The 21993-nt window shown below is 44.0% G+C and overlaps 1 protein-coding gene across 1 annotated transcript in view; it reads left to right on the top strand.

The window, feature by feature from the left end:
• Positions 1–1148: 1148 nt before the first annotated feature.
• OLFML2B (olfactomedin like 2B) overlaps positions 1149–21993 on the top strand; it is a 53884-nt gene continuing 33039 nt past the window's right edge. The window contains exons 1-3 of the mRNA XM_090048428.1: positions 1149–1653; positions 4568–4831; positions 10725–10832. Of these exons, the coding sequence (XP_089904554.1) occupies positions 1429–1653; positions 4568–4831; positions 10725–10832 (597 nt within the window). The 5' untranslated portion in view covers positions 1149–1428. The remainder of the gene's footprint in view (positions 1654–4567; positions 4832–10724; positions 10833–21993) is intronic.

Raw genomic sequence — 21993 nt, 5'->3', positions numbered from 1 at the left:
GCCTTCAGGTGCTCATGTTACCATTAGTGCTCCTGCTCTGTGATCCTTCCCCCCTGCTCTCTAGCAGCGAACTCCCCTAGTACTTGCCAAGCAGCAGACTTTCCTCAACTGCCCAACACCAGCCTGCTCAGGCTGGGGACACACATTACTACAGAATAATTTATCCTGGGCTTTCGTGTGCAGAAAATGTTCTCTATAGCAGTCACAAAACTAAGCTGTCTCCAGCTGGCTGCCCGGACAGACGCTGTGACAGTGCCTGGCCACAAGATGGCGATGGAGCCAGGTTTAATTGAGCAAAGGGACTGGGAGCCTGAAAAGGGGCCGGGAGGGCAGACCTGGCAAGATCCCTTCCGGGCAACGACTCTGCCGGGCACTGAAGCTGCCGCACGTGATTTTGCAGTGGTACATTTCTCCTGAGTTTGGGGGGTTGGCTGTGTCAGAGGGCTGCGTGCTGTGTATCCCCCTCCCCATTTCTTCTAGTAGTAAAGGTAGTGTTAGGGTAGCGCTGTAGCCCTGATGGTCCAGGAATTACGCGAGAGGCCCAGATCCCTCGGGGTGATACTTTTATTGGACCAACTGTATAGTTGGGATGCAGTTAGACAACCTTTCAAAACGCAGGACCTTCTTATGCAGGTCTGCGGAGTAAAATGCTGGCTTACCTCTGGGACCTGAAGAAAAATGTCTCGCCTTTGAAAACTTGCCTCATTCTCTCGCAAGTGCTGCAGCTGGCCCGATAAAAGCGTTCACCCCAGGACATCCCTGCCTGTCTAGCTTCCCTGGGCAGCCTTTTCCTGTGCCCTGCCTCCGCGCCACGGTCCCTAAGCTGTGAGGTGGAGCGGGGTGCCTACCACAGGCCTCCCCCAGCTCCTGCCCCCAGGGCAGAACCGCGCTCCTGCCGGGGCCTGAGGGACGGTCTGGCAATACCACACGCGCTGCAAGGGCCTGGGGACGGGCGGGGCTGGGCTGGGGCCCTGTTCTCCCCGGCAGGCTCCAAGCAAGGGGGGAGGGGGCGTGTCTTTGTCATCCTTTGGTGCAGTGTGTGTGTGTCCTTACCACCCTCTGGTGCAGTGTCTGTGTGTGTGTGTCTGCGCGCACACTTGCGTGTGCGTCTCTGCCACTCCCAGGTGCAGTGCGTGTCCCTGCCAGGGACGTGCCGGGGCAGCACACGGGGAGGGGGTGCCGTGGGCGGGCACGGCGCGGGGCAGGGCCGGGAGGCAGGGCAGGGCAGGGCAGGGCAGGGCTGGGGACCCCCCTCCCCGGCGCAGACTCCTCCCGACCCGGCCCGGCCCGGCCCGCGCTGCGCCCGCCCCCCGCCCAGGCCGGCTGCCCCGCGCGCACCGCGCCCGCCGCTGCCCCGCGCCGGGGAGGGGGCGATGCCGAGCGCTGCCCCGTCGCCCCGCGCCTAGCCGCCCCCTCCCGCCGCCGCCCATGGCTCGGCCCCCGCTGCCGCCGCCGCCGCCGCCGCCGCTGCTGCTGCTGCTGCTGCTGCTGCCGGGCTGCTGCGCTCTGCTGCTGCCCCGGGGCTGGGGGGTGCCCCCGACCGCGGCCCCCCCGGCCGGGCCCAGCCGGCCCCCGACCGCGCCGCCCGAGGCAGTCACCGAGGATGAGCCGCTGCAAAACGAGGCAGACAACCAGGAGAACATCCTGTCCCAGGTACAGGCTGCCCTGTGTCACCCCTCTCCCTTGCCACGGCAGGATTCGGGCTGCTGGGACCCCTCGGAAAACACCAGCCCTTCGCTTCCCCCGTGCGCTCGTGGGTGGCGTGAACCCAGCAGGCCCGCAGCACCGGGCACAGCGCCTGGCACTCGGGGTGCCCGCTCGGAACAGCGGAGAGAAAGCCAGGAGGGATTTCCCGTTGCCCCGCTCTCACAAGACAGGTTGAGGGTCAGGCCCTGAAATGAGGAGGCTGTTAGGAACGCAGCGTGTCCTTCAGGGCTGGCACTCGGGGCCTTCAGGTGCTGCAGATGCTGGCTCTTTAGCCAGACTTCAAAAGGATTGTATGTGCCCTTGGAGGAAGCATCGGTAGCTGCTGAGCGTTATCAATGGGGTTTTTAGAAAGTAAGGGGTTAAGGGATGCCATGGCATCAGATATAAATGTAACCTGCATCCTGGCTGGTAGTCATTTCAAATAGTCTTGTACTACGGGGGAAAATAACAGAGCGATTCTCTGGTTGTGAAGATCCTAGAAAGCCCGCAGCAGGGCAGGATAGGTGACATTAGGGATGCCTGTTTGTGTTATGAGAAATGGGGTTCTTAGAAATTAAGGGGTTAAATGTTGTTGGATAAGCTGTAAATATAACCTGCATCCTGGCTGATAAAATATAATTTCTAATAGTCTCACACAACAGGAACAAACTAACAGAGCAGTTCTTTGGTTGCAAAGAACCTAGAAAGCCAGCAGCGGGTCTGAACACTTGGCGCTAGGGATGCCTGTTTGGAACGACAAAGAGAAAGTCGGTAGGGATTTGATTTCCGCTCTAGGAAGATGAGATCTAGGGGGTCATGTTGTGAAATGAGAGGGCTGTAGGTTTAAAACAAATGAAAGGAAGTTTTTTGTGTGTTGTTCCATGTTTTCTTTTCACACAGCGTGTCATTCAAGGGTGGAACTTGGTGCCAGCAGATGCCATGGAAGCTGGCAGCTTAGCCAGACTGAAAAAAAGAGGGATTAGACACGTTCTTGGAGGACTGGTGCATCAGTAGCTGTTGAGCATTATAAATGGGGTACTTAGAAATTAAGGGGTTAAGGGATGCTGTGGGATAAGATATAAATGTAACCCACATACTGGCATGTAAAATATAGCTTCTAATAATTTTGTACTGTGGGGAAAAATAACAGAGTGATTCTTCAGTTGTGAAGAACATGAAAGGAAAGCCCACAGCAGGTCAGGATGCTTGTGACACTGGGGATAGGAGCCTCTGAATCAGAATTTCCTAGACCATAAATGCTTGAGGCTGCAAGTGAGACAGGAACAGTGGGAATGGGAAAAAAACCCTGGTCAGACCCAGTTCACTCTCCCTTTCAGCATCCGCTCTCTGTCCCCTTGTGACACAGGAGACTGGGCAAGATGGACCTGGGGGCTACCCCAGTGAATGGCTCTTCCTATGTTCTGATACTCAAAGGTCGCCCTTGGAAAATGCCAGTATATTTTAAATACACTGATCCTATCAGATAAGAGTTTAATCCACTGAACTCTTCGCTTCCTGCAAGATTCATTGTACACGAGGTTCTTAGAAATTAAGGGGATTAAGTGATGCTGTGGGATCAGACATAAATGTAACCCATATCTTGGGTTAGTAAAATATAATTTCTAATAATCTTATATTATAGGAAAGAATAACAGAGCAATTCTTTGGTTGCAAAGGATGTAGAAAGCTCACACCAGGTCACAATGCTAGTGACACTCAGGATTCCTGTTTGCATTCACAGGGTTTAATGCTGTGAATCGTGTAGGTGTTGGTACACCTAACAGTGCTAACATTGTGTGGCATCCTTAAAAGATTTCTTGGTACTCCAGGGTGTTGTGGGATCCCGGATGAGAATCACTGTCTGGTAGGACTTGTGTCCCCAGTCAGTCCCTCCCTGCTCTGAGGTGAAGAAGCTTCAGTGACAGAGAGGTGGCAAAAGAGCACGTGTGGCTTTAGCCATCTGAACTGCTTTGGGGGACAGTTTTATGGTTGGCTATTTTTTTCCCTGTTTGTCGATGATCAAGGGATTGGCAAAACATAAATCCCACTAGTGACTAGTTGGAAAATTAGTTATTCATGTTCATCCTTTTGTTAGTCTGCAATTAACTAGTAATCCCCTAACTCCCCAAGTGACCAGGGAACTGTATAGGGAATTATGAATGGAGTGTGTCACAGGATCGACTGGGATGCAGGAATATGCCGTCTGAATGAAAGCAGCAGGAGTTCAGGGCTGTGTTCTCTATTAGATTTGGCAGATGTACAGAGGAATGTATCTATCCATGGAAATGTCCAGCACACACGGATATTGAAAACACGCCGCCAAGTTATTTTTGTGCTTCAATTTCAGGATTGATGTCTATGAATCTCCATAAAGGAAATTCTTGGAATTGTACAAGGTTATTAGAAATTACATTTTACCAGCCAGAAAGTGCCTTACATTTATATCTTATCACATAACATCACTTAACCCCTTAATCTTGGAAACCCCCATTTATAATGAATCTTGTAGGAGATAGCAGTGGGTAAACTCTTATCTGATAGGATTGGTGTATTTAAAATATACTGTGGTAGGTTTGTCCCTCTGTTTAAATTTAATTTTGCCCAGCACTTTGTAGATAAGAGTTGTTTGAGACTGAACAAGTGAAAGAAAAACACCCCATCAGAAATCCATCTTTCTCAAATTGCTGAAGAGCAGAAAGCCAAGCAAACACATGGAGTCAGCAATTAGTGTAAGCAGTGACCTATTTTTCAAAGGTTTGGAGTCCTTGAGCCTTCTTCTCAGAAACTTCACAGAACAAAGAGCAAACAAAAAAACAAAAAGTAAAACCTTGGTGTAGACACAAACTGACACTTTACAGCTTTTTTTTTTTTTTTTGATCAGTTGCTAGGTGACTATGACAAGGTGAAGGCCGTCTCTGAAGGCTCAAACTGTCAGTGTAAGTGTGTGGTCAGACCTCTGGGCCGTGGGGCATGCCAAAGGATTAATGAAGGCACTTTCAAAGCAGAGGATTTCTATACCGTGGAAACCATCACTTCAGGACCTGACTGCAAGTGTGCCTGCGTGGCTCCACCTTCTGCTCTGAATCCTTGCGAGGGGGATTTCAGATTGAAGAAGCTCCGAGAAGCAGAAAGCAGTGATCTCAAGGTATCAGCAGAGTTCATTTTCTGACTCCTATTTATTAGTGGTGGCAAGTTCTGTGAAGGACGGTGTGCAATTAAAAGTGGGTTGGCCTGGCCCCTGGAGGAAAACTTGATTTGTGATATAAACATCTAGCTAGCTAGATTGCCTTCCCTGGTAAAACTAGTGGTGACAATTCTGTGTCAAAAGATGAGTCTTGATTATGGTAATGTTCAAAAGCCCTGTCTGCATACAGAAAATTGCTGTCACCTGCCAGCACATGTTAAAATATTCACAGACAACTGAAAAGTTTCATTTTTCTTTGTAGTGTCTCTATAATTTTTATCCATAGACTACATCTCCCCAGCCTGACTTGTACTTACTCAGTATGGTGCTACATACTGACATTAGGAGATAAGGTGTATGCAGAGTGGGGTGAAATATATATATCTACAAAGTAGAGTGTAAATCAGAGAAGTGAATGTTGCCCTGAAAGTATATTGTGTCCACAGCAGATGCTGTACTCTCTTCCAGGCTGGTTATAGGCGACTGGTAGAGGGGGAGTATGGTTGCGGGGGGGTAGGCCCCCCCCCCCCCCCCAAGATTGGCGGCTGTCGCTGGCTTCTGCGGGCAGTCGCTGCTCGCTATGCCAATGCCAACGCCAGCTTCTGCAGGTGGTCACCGCTTGCCACCCCACTGCTGCCACCCACAAACTAAACTGTACCCCCCAAGTCTTAGGAGGCACCAGTCACCCATGACATTGGTAGTTTCTTCTTTCTGATTTTTGTACTGGAATTAAGTAATGCTTCTTTTTTATAACTTAATTTTCTCTTATTGGCTTTTGTGTCAGAATGTTTTATACAGAAATCCTGCTCAGCCCAGCTTTATGGGAGTGATTTTAATGAGCAGACTACAGCTGATTTACTGGGAATGCTGACCCTTGTTCCTTAGTTCAGTCTGGTTCCTCTGGTGCTCCAAGTCCTTACAATTCCCACTTATGCGTGGGAAAGGGCTGAATTAAAGACATGGATGTATTTGTCACATTATCAAGAAATGCTGACTAGTGGTGTCACACATTCAACTTAACATGAAGTGTGGTTAACATGTAAGCAGATGTATGTTCAAGCCATTTAGCATGCGTTAAGTGCCCTTGTGGTATGGTAGTCATTCCCTTTGAGTAGAGGGTTATCTCCTAACAGACTTTAATAGGTTGCTGCATTCCATGATTTACAACTTGTTGCAAGTGAGTGTGTGAACAGGTAGGTCACTTTGCTCTGTTAACTGGCTGTTGTGTTTCACTGCTGGTAAACAGACTGATCCAGGCAGAGGGCCTGTTAAATATGTTGGGCTCCTCTGGAGGAAAAAAAACACTATAACACATATGTATAAGAGTATTATTAAAGTGAAGAATCTTGATCTAGGTTGAGGATGAGCTACATAACTTCCCAAGTCTGAAGGTCTCTTCCATCTTGTACTTAGAGGCCTGAGGAAGTATGTCTATGACAACCATGCAGTTGGTCTAAGACAAGACATCACCCACAAGCATTCTTGCCTTTCACTTACCTCAAGGACCATTATGGCAAGAAGGTCTCAGCACCACCATCTTGTACTTCTGTGATGAGTAGAACCACTTTTGTTTTTTCCCTTCCAAATAGCTTGGTGCTGGCTCTGAATTAGACTGGCTTTGCATCCAATATCCAGTGCTACTGGATCTGCCACTTGAGCTAAATTTTGCTTAGTTTTCCTGTTCATTGCCTGGTCTAGCAGGAAGACTATTCTCTGAGGAGCTGATACTATGAAAGGTGTCTATAGAGTAAGAATTGAGCATGGGTAGATTGTTACACGACTGTTCATGGCATGGTATGTGTTTGGTTTTGCATGGTGACTCGGTGCCAGGGAAGGCTCCTTTCGGTGTTCACAGCCACCACTCAAAGGATTTTGCCCAGAGAATCCGTGCATTCTTATTATGCAAAAACAGCATTCTCCTATTTAGTTTTCTCAATTTATTTGTCTTGGACTGGAATGACAGACTCGGATGCTAAAGTCTTCTATATACACAAATAAGTATAGGACAGGCAACAGCAGTTTGAGTTTCTGTCCTATGTTCCTTGCCTGCCTATATCCTGTGTCCTCAAATTCTGCCTGCCTCTAGGAGGAGGAGTTCAGTCTCCGTGGCTAGGTCAGCGCTTGGCCTCTGCCGAGGCTTCCCTCAAGGGAAATGACTGCTGCCAGCTGTGGTGTGGATTCTTGTCATCTAGGAACTGGAATGAAGCCTGCCAGGTCATTGCACCAGGATCCAAATCCAGTCATTTCACAAAGTTTATCCAAACTTTTTTTTTAACTGGAAGAATCTTGCTGCAGGAGTTGTGAGAACAAGATTTCTCACTCGATGGCAGTATTTCCTGGTGTCAGACATGCCAGGAAGATTTACCTCCACTGATTGTCTTATTATTTTAATTTTTTTGTCCTTTTCCTTTTTTTTTTTTTTTTGCCTGAGCTGAGGCCAAGGAAGTATAAAGACATGCAGGTCTATTTTTTTTTTTTTTTAATGTTTACCTTGGGAAATAATTCACAGATTCATAGGTGTTAAAGCTAAGAGGGATCCTCTGGGTTTGGCTCAGACATCTCTTTCAGAGAAGCATATGGTCTTGATCTAAAGACACTGCTTCTCTTGGTAGTTTGTAGCTTTCAGTGTCTGAAAAACTGTGCTTTATTTCTAATTTTGAACTTGTGTGGCTTTAACTCCCATTGGTTCTTGTTATGTATTTCCCTGCTAGATTAAAAAGCTCTTTGGTGTTCTGGGTTTTCTCTCTGGAAAGATATTTATACTCCACAATCAGTTCATCTTTTGATGTTCCTTTTGATAGGTTGAACAGATTGATCTCTTTTGAGTCCCTTACTGTCAGCCCTCCTCTGTCTCCCTTCTCTCCCCCAGCACTCAAATTACTTTTGTGGCTCTTCTCTGGATACTTTCCCAGTTTTCAACATCTTTTTAAAATGATGGATGTCAGAGCTGTACCCAAGATATGCAGAAATAAGATAACTTCCTTACTTTTTTGTATTTATATATCTAATGGTTGCATTAACCCTTTTAAGCTACAGCTTTGCAATGGAGCTTAAGTTCACTGAGGGATTCAGGCTGAGCTTTATATACATATTTATTACAGAAAACCGAAACCTTACACAATGCTTCTGACTTCAGGTGTTCATTACACATTCAAAACCTCAGCCTAAATTATTCACAAAAAAGTGGTAGTTCATAAACCTCTTGAGTGAAACTGGCAATTTCTGCTTCTTCTGCGAAACTAGGTGAAATGCAGCAGTTCTGACTGAAGTTTGCTTTGGAGGTCGAAACTTGAAGCTCATACTTGAAGAGTATAGCCCCCTGGGAATGGGAATCAAAGAAAATGTAGGAACCTAAATACAACAGGTTTGCGCTAGTGCGGAGAACGTAGTTTGGAAGGGAATGTCCAGTCTAGTTTGTGCACCTTCCAGCTACATCTAAACTCTAGGTATGGGATCAGTGTTTATTTGTTACAGAGGTCCCAGCCCATTAACACATGAGACCACCAGTTCATTTCAAGATAAACAACTTCTCAAGAGCATTTAGGATAAACAGGTATTGGTAAAGTGCAGATTTGAACCAGTGGCCACATCTACACAAGATACATACTGTGCAGTAGCTCTTTAGTACTGCACAGTAGTGTCATGAGGCATGAACTGTGATGAGGTGCTACTGCACAGTAGGAATGAGCTGGAGGCATGAAGGACAGGGATTATTGTCTGTGGAACACTTCTGAGGAGGAGATATGGTGTAGGAGCTAGGGTGGTTATCATAGAGGACAGTCCGGTTGTCTTCTGTCCTCTATTGATTGAAAACCAATGTCTTTATGTCCTCTGTTTTTCAGAAAAATAGAGGACATAACCTGTCGGTTTTGTATCAATAGAGGACAGAGTAGCAGAAAACCAGAATGTCCTCTATGATAGCCACCTTCATAGGAGCTGAAGGGGGGTTGCTGATAGGCAGAGGGGTGCTTAGTTAGCTGGCAGAGTAAAGGAGGATCACCTGGGGTTGACAGGTGTTTGGCTGCAAGGACAACGTAGCACCCATTGAACAGGGTGGGGAGCAGCTATTGTGGGCACCCTCCACTGGTGCTCCATCGTTTGTTGCGGTGCTGGTAGTTGCATGCAGTACTGCACACAAACCCATGGGTCCAGATGGCAGACAAAAAGCCAGTGGGACAAGATGTAGCTGAGGTGATGTAGCCTCAAATGTTCAGTGGAAACTTTTCACTCATGACTCAGACCTTCCTGGCAGGTGCTGTGGCCAAGACAAGCGAGTCCAGGGTTAATCACCTGTCAGCCACAGATGCAGATGTGTGCGCATACACCCCCTTTTTATGTACCTATGAGTGGATCTGATGCTCCCTGTCATTATTCTGATGGTCTCTGAATAATGAGAGATGGGACTGGAATACTGTAGCTGTCCAACAGGCAGGCTTCACAAGAAATGCATGTAGCTTGACAGTAACATCATTGGTAACAGCCATAATGGGTGAGCTGTACCCAGTTTTGTACAGATGGTGAGTGATGCAACCTGCGTTTCCTTGTACCCCTTTTATTATGAGGCCTTGTAGTGAATTAGAAGGCTTAAGTGATCCTTGAGAAGAGTGACCAGAAAGAGTCCAAGATTCTTGTTTAGGAGTGTAATCTCATAAATGCTTTTTGCTTAATTAGCTGCAGAATTTTATGGAGGAGAGCTGAAGTCACATAGTTCTTCATAAATGACTGCTTTATAAATACATGCACAAGTCTCAACAGGGAAGCTGGTATTTATCCTCAGGATGGTTGACGCTCATAATTTTTTAATCAAAGACATTTTTGATATACAGCACCTGTCTGAAAACTGAAGCCAACTTTGCTTGGAGCAAACTTCAGATAGAAGATGAAGGGATATTGCTGTGTGAATCCTAGATGTCTAGTAGGGACTCTCAGGATCATAGAGCAGTTAACAGCAGGTGATGTAGCACTTCCAGTAGACAGGAAGGAATGGTGAATCACAATCCCTGTCTGTTGAAATGAAATATTTAAATATGTAGCTATTGGGGTTTCCTCATCTATGGAGCTGGTTTCCTCCATATCATAGCACTACTGCATGGGGATTGAATTTCATTTAGTGTCCACCTTGTTGGCTGCTGACCATATTCACAAGTGGTTATCTGGCACATTCTGGGTGTGTGGACAGGTTGTGCATGGAGCTGAATGCAGTGTTGTACTTGTCCCATGAATGATTCCTACCATCCACAACTTGTTCCTGACCTTCTTCAGGTTCTGTGGCAGTTTATGTATCTCTTTCATCCTGTGGAACTGTATGCTGCTGGGTTGTAGCTGGGACCAGAAGTTCTGGAAAGCTATGAGCCGGCTTATTTTCTTGGTGTGTCCAGATAGAAGCAGAAGGTTGCCTTGGCAATAGCTACACCATCTTCCCTAATGTGTAGGAGAACACTTCAGAACTACAGCTGATGCAGTTTCATTATTCATACATCACTGTATCCACATCTTTGTCTTGATTTTAGGTTTGTTTGGGTTTTTTTCTACTAGGAAGAATAGCCACACAAGAACTGAACAATGGTCCTCTTTGTTTAAGGACCTTTCTTGAATATTGATCAGTGGTAGATGCTAGAAAAAGGATTTAACCATTCAAACTGTCAAGCACCCAACTATGTAACATCATTCTGTTGACGGGAATAATTTTTTAAACTTTCCAGTTCCCCCTAGATCTCTTGAACTAAAATTCTCCTGGCTGCAGAAATGGAAAATTTCATCTTCCAATCAAACTGGTGTGCCTGCTCTTAAACTAGTAGAGAAAAGTAAATGCCATCTTGACTTGACTAACTCTATGCCGTCTTTTGTTTTATAGCTCTCCTCCATCATAGAGATGCTAGAAAATGCTTTCTATGGCTTAGACCTACTCAAGCTGCACTCAGTCACAACAAAGTTGATAGGCCGAGTGGAAAAACTTGAAGAGGTAAGAGGCACTATGGTTCTTTTTCTTTGTATTTTTTTATTAAGGAGAACAACATCCAAAATGAGATATACAGCACAGCCCCTTTTTTGGCATTAGGCATGTTCCAAGAAGGAGACTTATTAATTAATCATCATTTTATTTAATTTTTTTCTGTTTAGCTAATAACAAGTTTCATGACTGGACATTTCAAGTGAAAAGATGAAGGGTTAAACTTTTCAAAAGCTCATAAATGGTTTGGGATTAAGAATCCCAATTTAAAAAAGGTTGCAAGGCCAGATTTTTAAAGGTATTTAGGTAACTAAGGAAGCAGATAGGTGCCTTGTGGGATTTTCAGAAGACTGTCTGCCTCTGTATTTTTGAACATCTGACATTTTCAAGCCTAAAATCCACTGGTTTTTAGGGTGCTCAGGAAAATTAGGGCCAATCAACTACAGGGTGACATCAATGTACATATATTGAAATGCGATAACTCAGTGTGGAGGCTTTTGATCAGGAGTTAGAGGCCTTCAGTTTCTGAATCTTTGATTCCAAGGAAGCTGTAGCAAGCAAAGGTAACTCTTGGTGCTAATGAGAGCCTCCACCCAGAGATTTATTGTGCTTTTATTTTATGAGAGGCAAGGATTTTTTGGCAATATCTTTTATTGGACTAACTGTTCAGTTAAGAGACGTTAGACAGGCTTCCCAGCACAAACTGTGCTTCCTCACATCCTTTGTTTTATGGTCATTGACTTTAAACCTTGAGGTGTTTCCTCTTAACTGTCCTAGATGTTCTAGTGTAGATATAGCCTTAGGTGTGTGGGATGGGAAAGTGACAGCTGCTGAAGCCCCCCTGCCTCTGAAGCCCCATGTGCATGGCCTGGATCAGATAGTTCCAGAGGCTGGATCTAGCCTGTGGGCCTCAAATTGCTGACCCCTTCCTTGGGTCCAAGAGAATTAGGCACTTAAACCATTTACTGTATTCCTTTGAATAGATGATGCCCTTGAATTTAAGGTGCACCCAAATTTTCAGATTCTCAATTTACGAAGAAGAAGAAAAAACACCAAATAAGACACATTTACAAAGATCCAACATCTGTGGTACATTTAGGAGGGGTTTTTTATTTTGAAGTTTTTAGCACAGATTTAAGATATAGGCCACTTGGGGAGAAATATTTTCTTGTAATTGTTTTTCTTAGTCAAAGGAATGATTTTGTAAATTTTATTACTACTGTCCAGTGCTGCCAGCTTCCATAATATTTATTGTGAATTTTGTGATGTTGGCTGCATTTTTTTTTTCACTCTTAAAGGCTCAGCAACTTGAGACAGTGATTTTTTTTTTTTGGTGGGTGGGGAGAGGAGGGAAGAACCTCAGCATTCAGTTAAAAAGGAAAATGTCTAATTCTCATAGTGATGGTGAAGAAGAATCTTGAAATTATGACCCAAATGTAACCTAAAGTTCAAACAATCTGAAGGCAAATAATGAAAACCTCAGAGAGATTATTTTTGAAAAAATTCTCATAATTTTGTGACTCTTAAGAATGAGTGTTGCTGAGGTTTGTTTTTTTTTGTAGGGAACACTAGTGGTGGAAGAACATCAGCTATTGGCCAAACAAATGTATGCATGTTTTGCCCTTCAGCTCTGCCCTGGCAGGTCAGTTAGAAGTCCTCCCAGAAGGGCATGTGGGACAATGGTATAGTAAGTGGGGGAATGTTGCCTTTATGAACCACGTAACACATGTCCTGTATGCAGTATTAAATGCTTGGTCCACTAACAAAAGAGTTGATTATCTGAGCTTGGAACAACGTGAGATACTGTCTCCTTTTTGGCTAAAAGTGCCTGGAAACAGGCAAACAATGATAGTGCTACACATGGCAATCTGGGTTGCGACTGGGTTTAATCAATGGAGCTCTGTTAATGAGCAGTGTGCTGACATTCATGCTGGGTTGTTAAGCCTCCTGTTTTCTCTGTCCCTCTTATTGCCTAATAGAAGTTCAGGATGCCTTTCAGGAAATCACAGTTCATGAGGCTTTCTTAACACACAAATATTTTTTGTATTATTCATTCCACCCATCAGCTCTCAGGACTGTGGTCCTGTTAAAAAGTAGCACATGAGCACTCAGCTGAAGATGGTATGTCATGATGATTAGTGTAGATTGGAAAAGTATAGACAGAAGAGTTTTCCATCAAATTTAAAAAATTGTTTGAAATCAATGAAATTTTGATGGGAAAAGTCTAATTTAACTTGGAGTTTCTTATTTCAATAATGTTGAAAGATTTTGTTTAAACAAGGTAAAATATTTCATTTCTGTTACTTATTTGCTTTTTATGTTATATTAAAATATTGGCTTTTCACATACATTTATACATTTACTGTATTTATATATCTGATATTATAATACAGTATACACATTGAGAAGAAATGAACTGAAACTAAGTTTGAAACAAAGCCTTTCTACCTCGCTGAAATAACACACTCTTATTACCTCAACATGTGACATTTCTGTATTAGCTAAACAAAATGGTTCAGCAACGCTAAATCAGAATTTTTTGTGTGTGTAGAAGTTTTGTTCCAGGAGAAATTTGGCAGTTTCAACTTTCTGTTTCAATTCAGAATAAGAACAAGCTTTGGAATATTGAATTTTTGCCTGAAACAGAATTTCCATTGTCTGACCAGTCCTAGGCTTAATGCATATAGACAACTGGGCAAAACTGAGATTGCATGGGAAATCTTAACTCTGGTATTTCCTCAATTTTGAATGTTTCACTTTGCAAAGTTGCTAACATTTAAGCATAGTTGCATTTAAAAAAAAAAGAACAAAATGGTCTGATACACTAGTGTAACTACCCAACATTTTGGCATTGCCAAGGTTTGAACACTTCAGAGCTCCATTCATGTTCAAGTTAAAGCTGGATAGAAACCACCTATACAGTTGTTATACATTTTCAAGCACTAACTTTATAGCTGGTTGGCTCTTTTTATAGCTGTCATTTTTATTATGTGATAATTACTTTGCACATATGGCTAGTCTAAATGTTATTGTGCGATTAACCAGTTAATTACATAATATATGTAACACGTAGCAGGGGCCTCAGATCTTCTTCATAGACCTCTAGTTTTTGAATGGAAGGAAGAACAAATATTAGTTGGCAACAGTAGACAGCTGTTATCCTATGTGCACCACTGAACCAGTGGGTGCCGTAGGCAGAGGTTACCTTCATCTCATGATTTCTAAACCAACCTCATGATTCCCAAAGGAGGATGAATCACAATTTTTTAGCCTTGTGGTTGACCACACTGAATGTCTCTGCATTCCATCTTCAGTTTCAAGTTTGGCTGTTTAAACTGCAAGAAGGGAAATTTAGGGTGGATATTAAGAATTTCCTAACTATGAGAGTAGTCAAGCATCAGAACCAGGCTACTTAGAGAGATCATGGGATCTCCATCCTTGGAAGCTTTTAAGTGCAGGCTAGACAAACACTTGGGGTGGGATGGGATGGGATGGGATGGGATGGGATGGTTTAGACATGGATGATCCTGCCTCAAGCAGGGGTTTGGACCAGACCTCCTGAGGACCTTCCAGTCCTATGTTTCTGTTTCAGAACAATTCAGAGGACTCAGCAGGAGGAAGTATGTACACATAGTTCACCTACGACAGTGAAAGAACTAAAGAGAAAGTCTTGAACATCTTCTATTGTGTACATGCAAATGATGATTTTCCAGTTGTTGTCACATAACCAAAGTTTGAATAGCTTTTCATAAGGAAAACAAAAATCACCTCTCTGACTTCACTGTCCCCCTGACCAGTTACAAGTTCCTGAACCAAACTGTTGACAAACTCTACAGCTCTTAAAAAGAAAAGTGGTAGGAAGATTTGTTAATGCTGACTACTTGCTTATCTTAGCCTTGGTTTTGAAATCAGTCCTTGTTCTTATTGAAACTTAAAAAATCAACAAGGATCAACATTAGAATATTCTAGCCGAAGTTGTTACAGTTTGTTAATACAGTGAAAAAAGTATAAATTGTTCCCCAGTCACATTACTTGACCGTGGCCATTTCCACTCCCCTTATAATGGTTATACTATAATGGCAGACATTGCTAGGTAGTATATTGTTTGCTAGAGTTTTTTCCTGTTTCATAGTGTTTGAGCAAATGTGTAGTCTTGGGAAGATAGCTTGGAGTGTTTAGTTTTTGTGAAGCAAGTTTCTGTGCCAAGGCTGTGTGAGTGGCAGGAGAGTCTACTGTTTTCCGCGCTTGCTGCCTGCTTCTGGCTGCATTTTGCTGATAAGGCTCAGTAAAAAATGGGTTATATGCTTCCAAGAACGAGATTTAAGAAGAAATGGTCATTCTTTCCATATTTAAATCCTTACTATCATCTGTCTGAAAAGCTTTAGTACTCCATACTTTGGAGCAGGAAATATGATAGGGAATTTGCTGTGGAATCTGGGAGGTGTCTTTTGTCTCTGGAAATCTGCTAGGCTAAGGACAGAAGTTACACATAACATAACTGATCAGAAACTGGTTTAAACTTGTAACAGAACAGAAGTTCAGTGCACATAAACTGATTTCAAAATGGCCAGAACTGGTTTCAGATAAATCTTGTTGAATGTAGTATCAGACTTAAATGACTTAGGTCAAATCGGTTTAAGGAACTTCTGTCCCAGACCCCTTCCTGGTTTAAGTTAACTCAGTCCCCCAGCATCCCAGGTGCTTTGAAGCCCTGGGCTGGGCTGTGCTGTCTGCTCCACCAGAGCAGGTTGCCCCAACTCCTCTGCTCCCTAGCTGGAGTGCTATTACTGCTTGGGCTGGCTGAGAAGGGGCTGGGGGTGGGAAACTCTGCTCGGGACTGAAGCTGGGGTCTGCTTAGCAGGGGCCAGAGGGGACACAGCTGCTGCTCCCTGTGTGTGAGGAGTCCGTGTAGTGGCAACAGCAGGAGCTGGAATCTTTTGAGTCTCTGTTAAGACTTTCCCCTGCTCAGGACACCAACATTTCCAACTATGCATCCTAAAACACAGTGTGCTCTTCAGAAGGTGAGCTGGGACAGGAGGAGCCAGAAGGTGCTGTAATCTGAGCTTCTTTACTATTAAGAATTTTGTTCACTTCTCTGCTCTTGTGATTGCATTTTCTGTCTCACCTCCATACCAGAAAGTCAGTAAGTACCCCATTCTCTCTCGTTTACAGATGAGGCTACACAAAGTCACTTCTAGTGGAGCTGGCAGTAGCAGCCAAGTCTTTAGTATGGCAGGTCCACATCTCATTTTCTTAGCCGTGTTGCCTTTCAGAATGAACATGATAAACCACCAATTACTTCAAAGCCAGGAATACAATCCTGATTTGCAACTAAACAACTAGTTATGGAATCTGTTGTGTATCTCTGACAAAGCCTGTTTGGCTTACATTGAGGATAGCAGCCTATTTCTACGATCACTAGCTCTTAAGTCAAATCGTTAAAGTCTGTACTGTGGATTTGGAGGTCCTTGATTCAAATACTGTTGATTGGGGCATCTTGCAGAATAAGACTTACCCTCAACTTCTCCTTAAACTCTGAAGGTACATCATTGAGCTGGTGGTGCTTTATTCAGGTTTTGTAGCTCCTCTGAGAATGGTTTTGCTTCATTTTGCCATAGTTTTATTTTTGTTATTTCTAATGACCTTTTACTAGGTCTCCTTTTGCTTCCCCTGAAATTCAGGCAGTGGCTGAGAGGCACAGGAGCCAGAAACAGAGGCACGTAGTGTACATGTTAGCAATTCTTAGAAGTAGCTAAGATGGTCAAGTGTCTGAGGTGCTGGCCGTTGTGTTCCATCTTGAATTCAGAGCCTGATGCCAGAGAATGAAAATGCTGTCTTAAAAAGATAGCTAAGATATTTTTGTTTTTTGTTTGTAAAGAGAGTTTCCAGTTAAATCATTTTTACTTTTATGCAGTGTAATATTTTTTGACTAATACTGTATGGCTTTGAGGGTTTTTTTAAGCTGCATCTAGTTTTGTAGCATCAGATTGCCAGATTAAATAATGGAGCCTTTTCCCTCAATCTATATCTGGGACAGTAATTCCACATTCTTTTAAATGCAGACCAGTCCCATTTGATTTGAGCCATAAGCCAAGTGCAGTTGATTTATAAAGCCAAAATTCCACTTGCAAAGCATTTTGGGGAGAGAAATGCACAATTCAGCCAAGAGGTTAAAAAAGAGGCATCTGAAAATGGTGCATTTGAATGTGAGATCTTGGGTTTCCAGGTTGCTGGGAGCATTATTTTTATTTGAGATCGTACCCTGTTCATCTGGTTTGACTTATCCTCCAGTTGGGTCACATGAGTTTCCTGCTGAATCTTGAATAATTAGAAAGACAGAAGAGGCTTAACTGAGTCGTGCAGAATTGTGCTCTTGGATCACCACAGTGAGGCCCCACTGACGTTTTACTTGTCTAATATCCAGTCATGTAATGCGAGGAAAACAGGCTATTTAGACTGGTGGTGTTCAACCTATCTGGCCTTGCGGGCCAGATGAGTAGCACAGGGCTGGTCTGCAGGCCAGATCCACCATGGGGTGGGTGCATGGTATAATCTGGAGTGCTGAGCCAGCTCTGTGCACTGGATCCAGCTGTCACATGACCCCACTCACCATCCCAGCACCATGCATTGAATTCAGCTATGGCACAACCCCATGTGGCAGTGTGGTCCAGCACACAGTACTGTATTATCTGGCCTTCAGGACTCCCCATTGGTCTGGATATTTGGCAGTATTAATTGCCGAGGTTCTGGATGATACTTTTGGAAGCTGCGGTGAATAACATTGTTACTGCTCCACTACTGCCAAATTTCTGGTTCCATGGGGAGCACTATGGGTTGGATGACATGGCTCCATGGGTCATAGGTTGAACACCACTGATTTAGACCTGTGAGCTGAACCAGAGGTAGCTGAGCAAAACATTGACCTAGGAGAGGGATTCAGGAGTACACACAAAGGGCCAAATTCTGCTCTTGGTTACACCAGCATAAATCAGAATTAATTCCATGGACTGAAGAATGTGCAACATTTGGCTCAAGGTGAGTTCACAAGGTTAAGTTACTTCAGAGAAACTTCTGCGACTGAATTCTCTTCTCACTTACATTCATACAACCCTACTGATTTGTCTCATCCTTCCCAATCCCTTCCCCTTCCCACTCTAGAAAAAACAGGGGTGGTTCTGGTTAATCAACTTTAAAAATAGATCTTATAGTCTAGTACTTGAAATGTATACGGCACCTTTCCCCCAGAGATTCAGAAGTATTTGACATACTTTACAAACATTTTTGCACACAAGGGAAAAAGTCTTTTTCTCTGACCACACTCCATAAGCCTATTGTTTGCTGTACACGTGTTCTGTGGGTGGAATTTCCATTGACATCAGTAAAACAAGTACAAAATATGCAACAGACATTTGCTGTGTAAATCATAGCAGAGAAATTTACCCGACATAGGGATGACTCAACCTGTCACTGAAACATTTACATCTTTGTTTGAATGCTGTGGATTTTTAAAAACTCACACCAGAATATGATACCAGAATTGTATCATATTTCAGGTTGGAAATGATTTTATGTTTTAACCCAGAGAAAGCAGGAATCTTCTCTTCAGAAAGATATCACATACTGATAAGCACACCACTTAAGAGGGCAGCACAGTGCATGGGCAGTGAAGGAAAATTATAAGTAAAGACAGGTTAGAGCTTTTGGGGGATGATAAATAATATCATTATTTATGCATTTATCATCCAACAGGAGGTGGTGACACAGCTGATCTGTATTGGCCAGTGCTGGCACCAGTTCTGGGCTGGCTAAGATTTCTTGCCAAGGACAAGAACTTGGGTTTGAAATTTGGGAGGATTTCATAGATTTCATAGACATTAGGGCTGGAAGGGACCTTGGAAGATCATCGAGTCCAGCCCCCCACCCTAAAGGCAGGAAGTCAGCTGGGGTTATAGGATCCCAGCAAGATAAGCATCCAATTTGCTTTTGAAGGTGTTCAATGTAGGTGCTTGAACCACCTCTGATATTAGGCTGTTCCAGACCTTGGGGGCTTGGACAGTAAAGAAATTCTTCCTTATGTCCAGCCTAAAACAGTCTTGCAGTAGTTTATGACCGTTCGACTGTGTCATCCCTTGGGGGCGCTCTGGTGAACAAACATTCCCCCAGATCCTGGTGGTCACCCCTGATAAACTTGTAGGTGGCCATCAGGTCACCCCTGAGCCTGCGCTTTTCCAAGCTAAAGAGCCCCATGGCTCTCAGCCTGTTGTCGTAAGGTCTGCTTTCCTGACCTCTGATCATGTGTGTGGCTCTTCTATGAACTCTCTCAAGCTTCTCCACATCCTTTTTGAATTGTGGGGCCCAAAACTGGACGCAGTACTCCAGCTGTGGCCTCACCAAGGCCAAGTACAAGGGGAGAACGACGTCCTGGCATTTGCTTGAGAAGCATCTATGGATGCAAGCCAGTGTTTTGGTTGCTTTACTAGCCACAGTATTGCATTGCAGACTCATATTCATCTTGTGGTCAATGATGACCCCCAAGTCTCTTTCTTCCATAGTGCTAGCCAGGATTTTTTATTGTCCTTGATGCTCAGAGCTAGTTGGAGTTCAGCTGCAGCCTTGGCTTTCCTGATTTGCTCCCTGCAGGACCGGCCCAGTGCAGAATATTCCTCCTTGGAGGTGAATCCCATCCTCCATCCTTTGTAGGCCTTTCTTTTTAGCCTCAGGAGGTCCGCTAGGTCCCTGGAGAGCCAGGGGGGCTGCTGTGTCCTCTTGCTGCCTTTCCTACAAGATGGAATAGACTTAGCTTGTGCATTGAGGATCTATTTAACAGATTTTGAGTCTTTTGTTTCTTGCAAGATGATAAAGCCACTGGAAGTATTGTTGCCTGGTGATATAGCAGTCTGCTCAAAACATAAGCAGGTGTTGGGTGTATGTCTACATGGTGCAGGGCAGCATTATGCAGAGATACCTGAGCCAGGCACTGCCTCTAGAATAAAAAAGCATCTAGCTCAGGGGTGGGCAAAATATGGCCTGCGGGCTGGATGCGGCCCACCAGGCCATTCTATCCAGCCTGTGGGGCCTCTAAAAAGTTTAGAAAATTAATATTTATCTGCCCCTGGCTGCCTGTTATGCAGCCCTCGGTGGCTTGCCAAAACTCAGTAAGTGGCCCTCTGCCCAAAATAATTGCTCATCCCTGATCTAGATGCATTAGCTCCCTACACAACACTGTATTTATACAGCTAGATTAATAAGTCCTGCTTCTCAGCAAAGCTAATTAGCCCAGGCACAGCACTTCCATAAACATTCCCTAAGAGAAAAAAATAAGCAGTGGGGGCAGGAAACATGTCCTTTAGAGGGGGTTTATTTGTGTTTTGAGATGACTGGGTGAGAAGGAAGCCTGCTTCATTTGAGTTTTGAAACCATAGTATGGGCAAGAAGCCATGAAGGGAAGCTATATGCAAAGTTAATTTTGCTTAATGGGTTAATTCCTGTGAAAGAAGGAAGGTTACACCCTGCATGAGCCAGGGAGTCTGATTTTTTGAGTGGCTGAGAAGGTGAACCAGAGGCTAGCGTGATTTATAACTGTCAGCCTTTAATTTCAAACCTTTACATGCACTCATCAGTGTACCTAAATAAAGATTATGTGCAAACTCTTTGCCTGTTGTCTTGCTGGTGAAGAGGAAAGTCAGTTTTTCCTGAGTAGGTGACAGACTGAGGGTGCTTTGTAGAGACGGCGGCCACTGGAAACAGCGACTCCACCACAGGGACTGACAGCACAGAAGCTGGAGACTGCTGTGACTGCTGCAATGGGGCTGCCAGCTCCTAGGAAAGCTATGTCATCAACTGCCCAAGGTCCTGGTATCATGACAATGGAGATGTCAATAACTAGTCAATTAGTATTTTTGGATTCAGAATCAGACCTGTGGGAGTACGGTGGCCCAGAAAGTATGGGTGAAGAGTTGAGCTTTGGTTACCATGGAATTGGGGTGTATTGGTTTAGCTAGAAATGAAGATCTTCTACGAAGAGAGGAAAATTGGTGAGGTGGGAAACAAACTTTGAGGCACTTAAAGATGAATCTTAAGACTAGACAATGCCTGAATGTCCTCATTTGGCTCACTTGGTTACAATGTTCTCTAGAGCAGCAGTGCTGAAATCTTTAGGTTAAACTAAAACAACACAGGCTTTTATCAGCACAGAGTAGAGCTAACTGCAAAATGTCTTAGTCTCCTTGAAGTTACAGTGAATCTTGGGCATTTGGCCATGATTTTAGTGGGGTTAGGCATGCTTAGCATGTATAGCTGGATGGGGGGGAGGGAGGCGGGCAAAGGATATTTGTTTAGAAGATGAAGAGTCCCTGGATGTTAAGTCTGGGTGAAAGGCATGTGAGCTGAGGTTACTCTTCATCATATCCAGCCATATGTTTCCCAGAAATGTCCTAAGGTTTCTATACTTTACAATGATAAGTGGAAATTAACTTAAGCAACTTCAGTTCTGTATATATCTGCATTTAAGGTCATATTCTGTCTGGTTCTTGTGCCTTTTCCCAGCTTTCTCACACAGACTTTTCTGCCCTTCTGAAATTGTACCTTGTTGTATGGATATTCCCACTGCCTTCAAAAGGCCTATTTTTAATCTAAGACAGTAACCAAAATGAGCAAACATGGTAGAAATGGATCCAGAGGTGGTAGGATGCTCTAGAAACCTTTCAGATGAAAAGCATTATTAATATGTGTATTAATGATATTGGAGAAGTAGCTAGGCACCCCAATTCAGGCATTTGGCTCTGTTTTGGTAGGCATTTGTACAGAGTATTAATAACATGAGAGAGAGACTGTCTCACTCCCAAAAGTACAACTCCTACTTACAACAGACCTGATGAGTGAGGTTGCAGAAAGGCTTCAGCCCCAAATTTAATAAAGTCTGAAGTATTTTGTCTTTCAGAGCTGATGTCCTTTCTGAGATGATGGCTAATCTGAGCTGAGACACTTGTTTTTCATTTCACTGGGCTCATCTTTAGCTTGCAGCTGTTGCTTCAGCTGGCAATAGAGGGTCACAGATGAAGGTTGTAGTGGGTTTTAGGAGGAGGAACTATGGTAGCACAGCTGTAAAATGAAGGATTAGGGTGAACCAGCCCCTGCAATCTCTTTTCTTCCAGGCCTGTGGGAGAAAAGGCTT

This window comes from Crocodylus siamensis, chromosome 5, assembly GCF_052110815.1.
Source record: "Crocodylus siamensis isolate JL-2025a chromosome 5, ASM5211081v1, whole genome shotgun sequence".
Lineage (NCBI taxonomy): Eukaryota > Metazoa > Chordata > Crocodylia > Crocodylidae > Crocodylus > Crocodylus siamensis.
The sequence above is the reverse complement of the archived record's forward strand: the minus strand, read 5'-3'. Positions and strand labels throughout refer to the sequence as shown.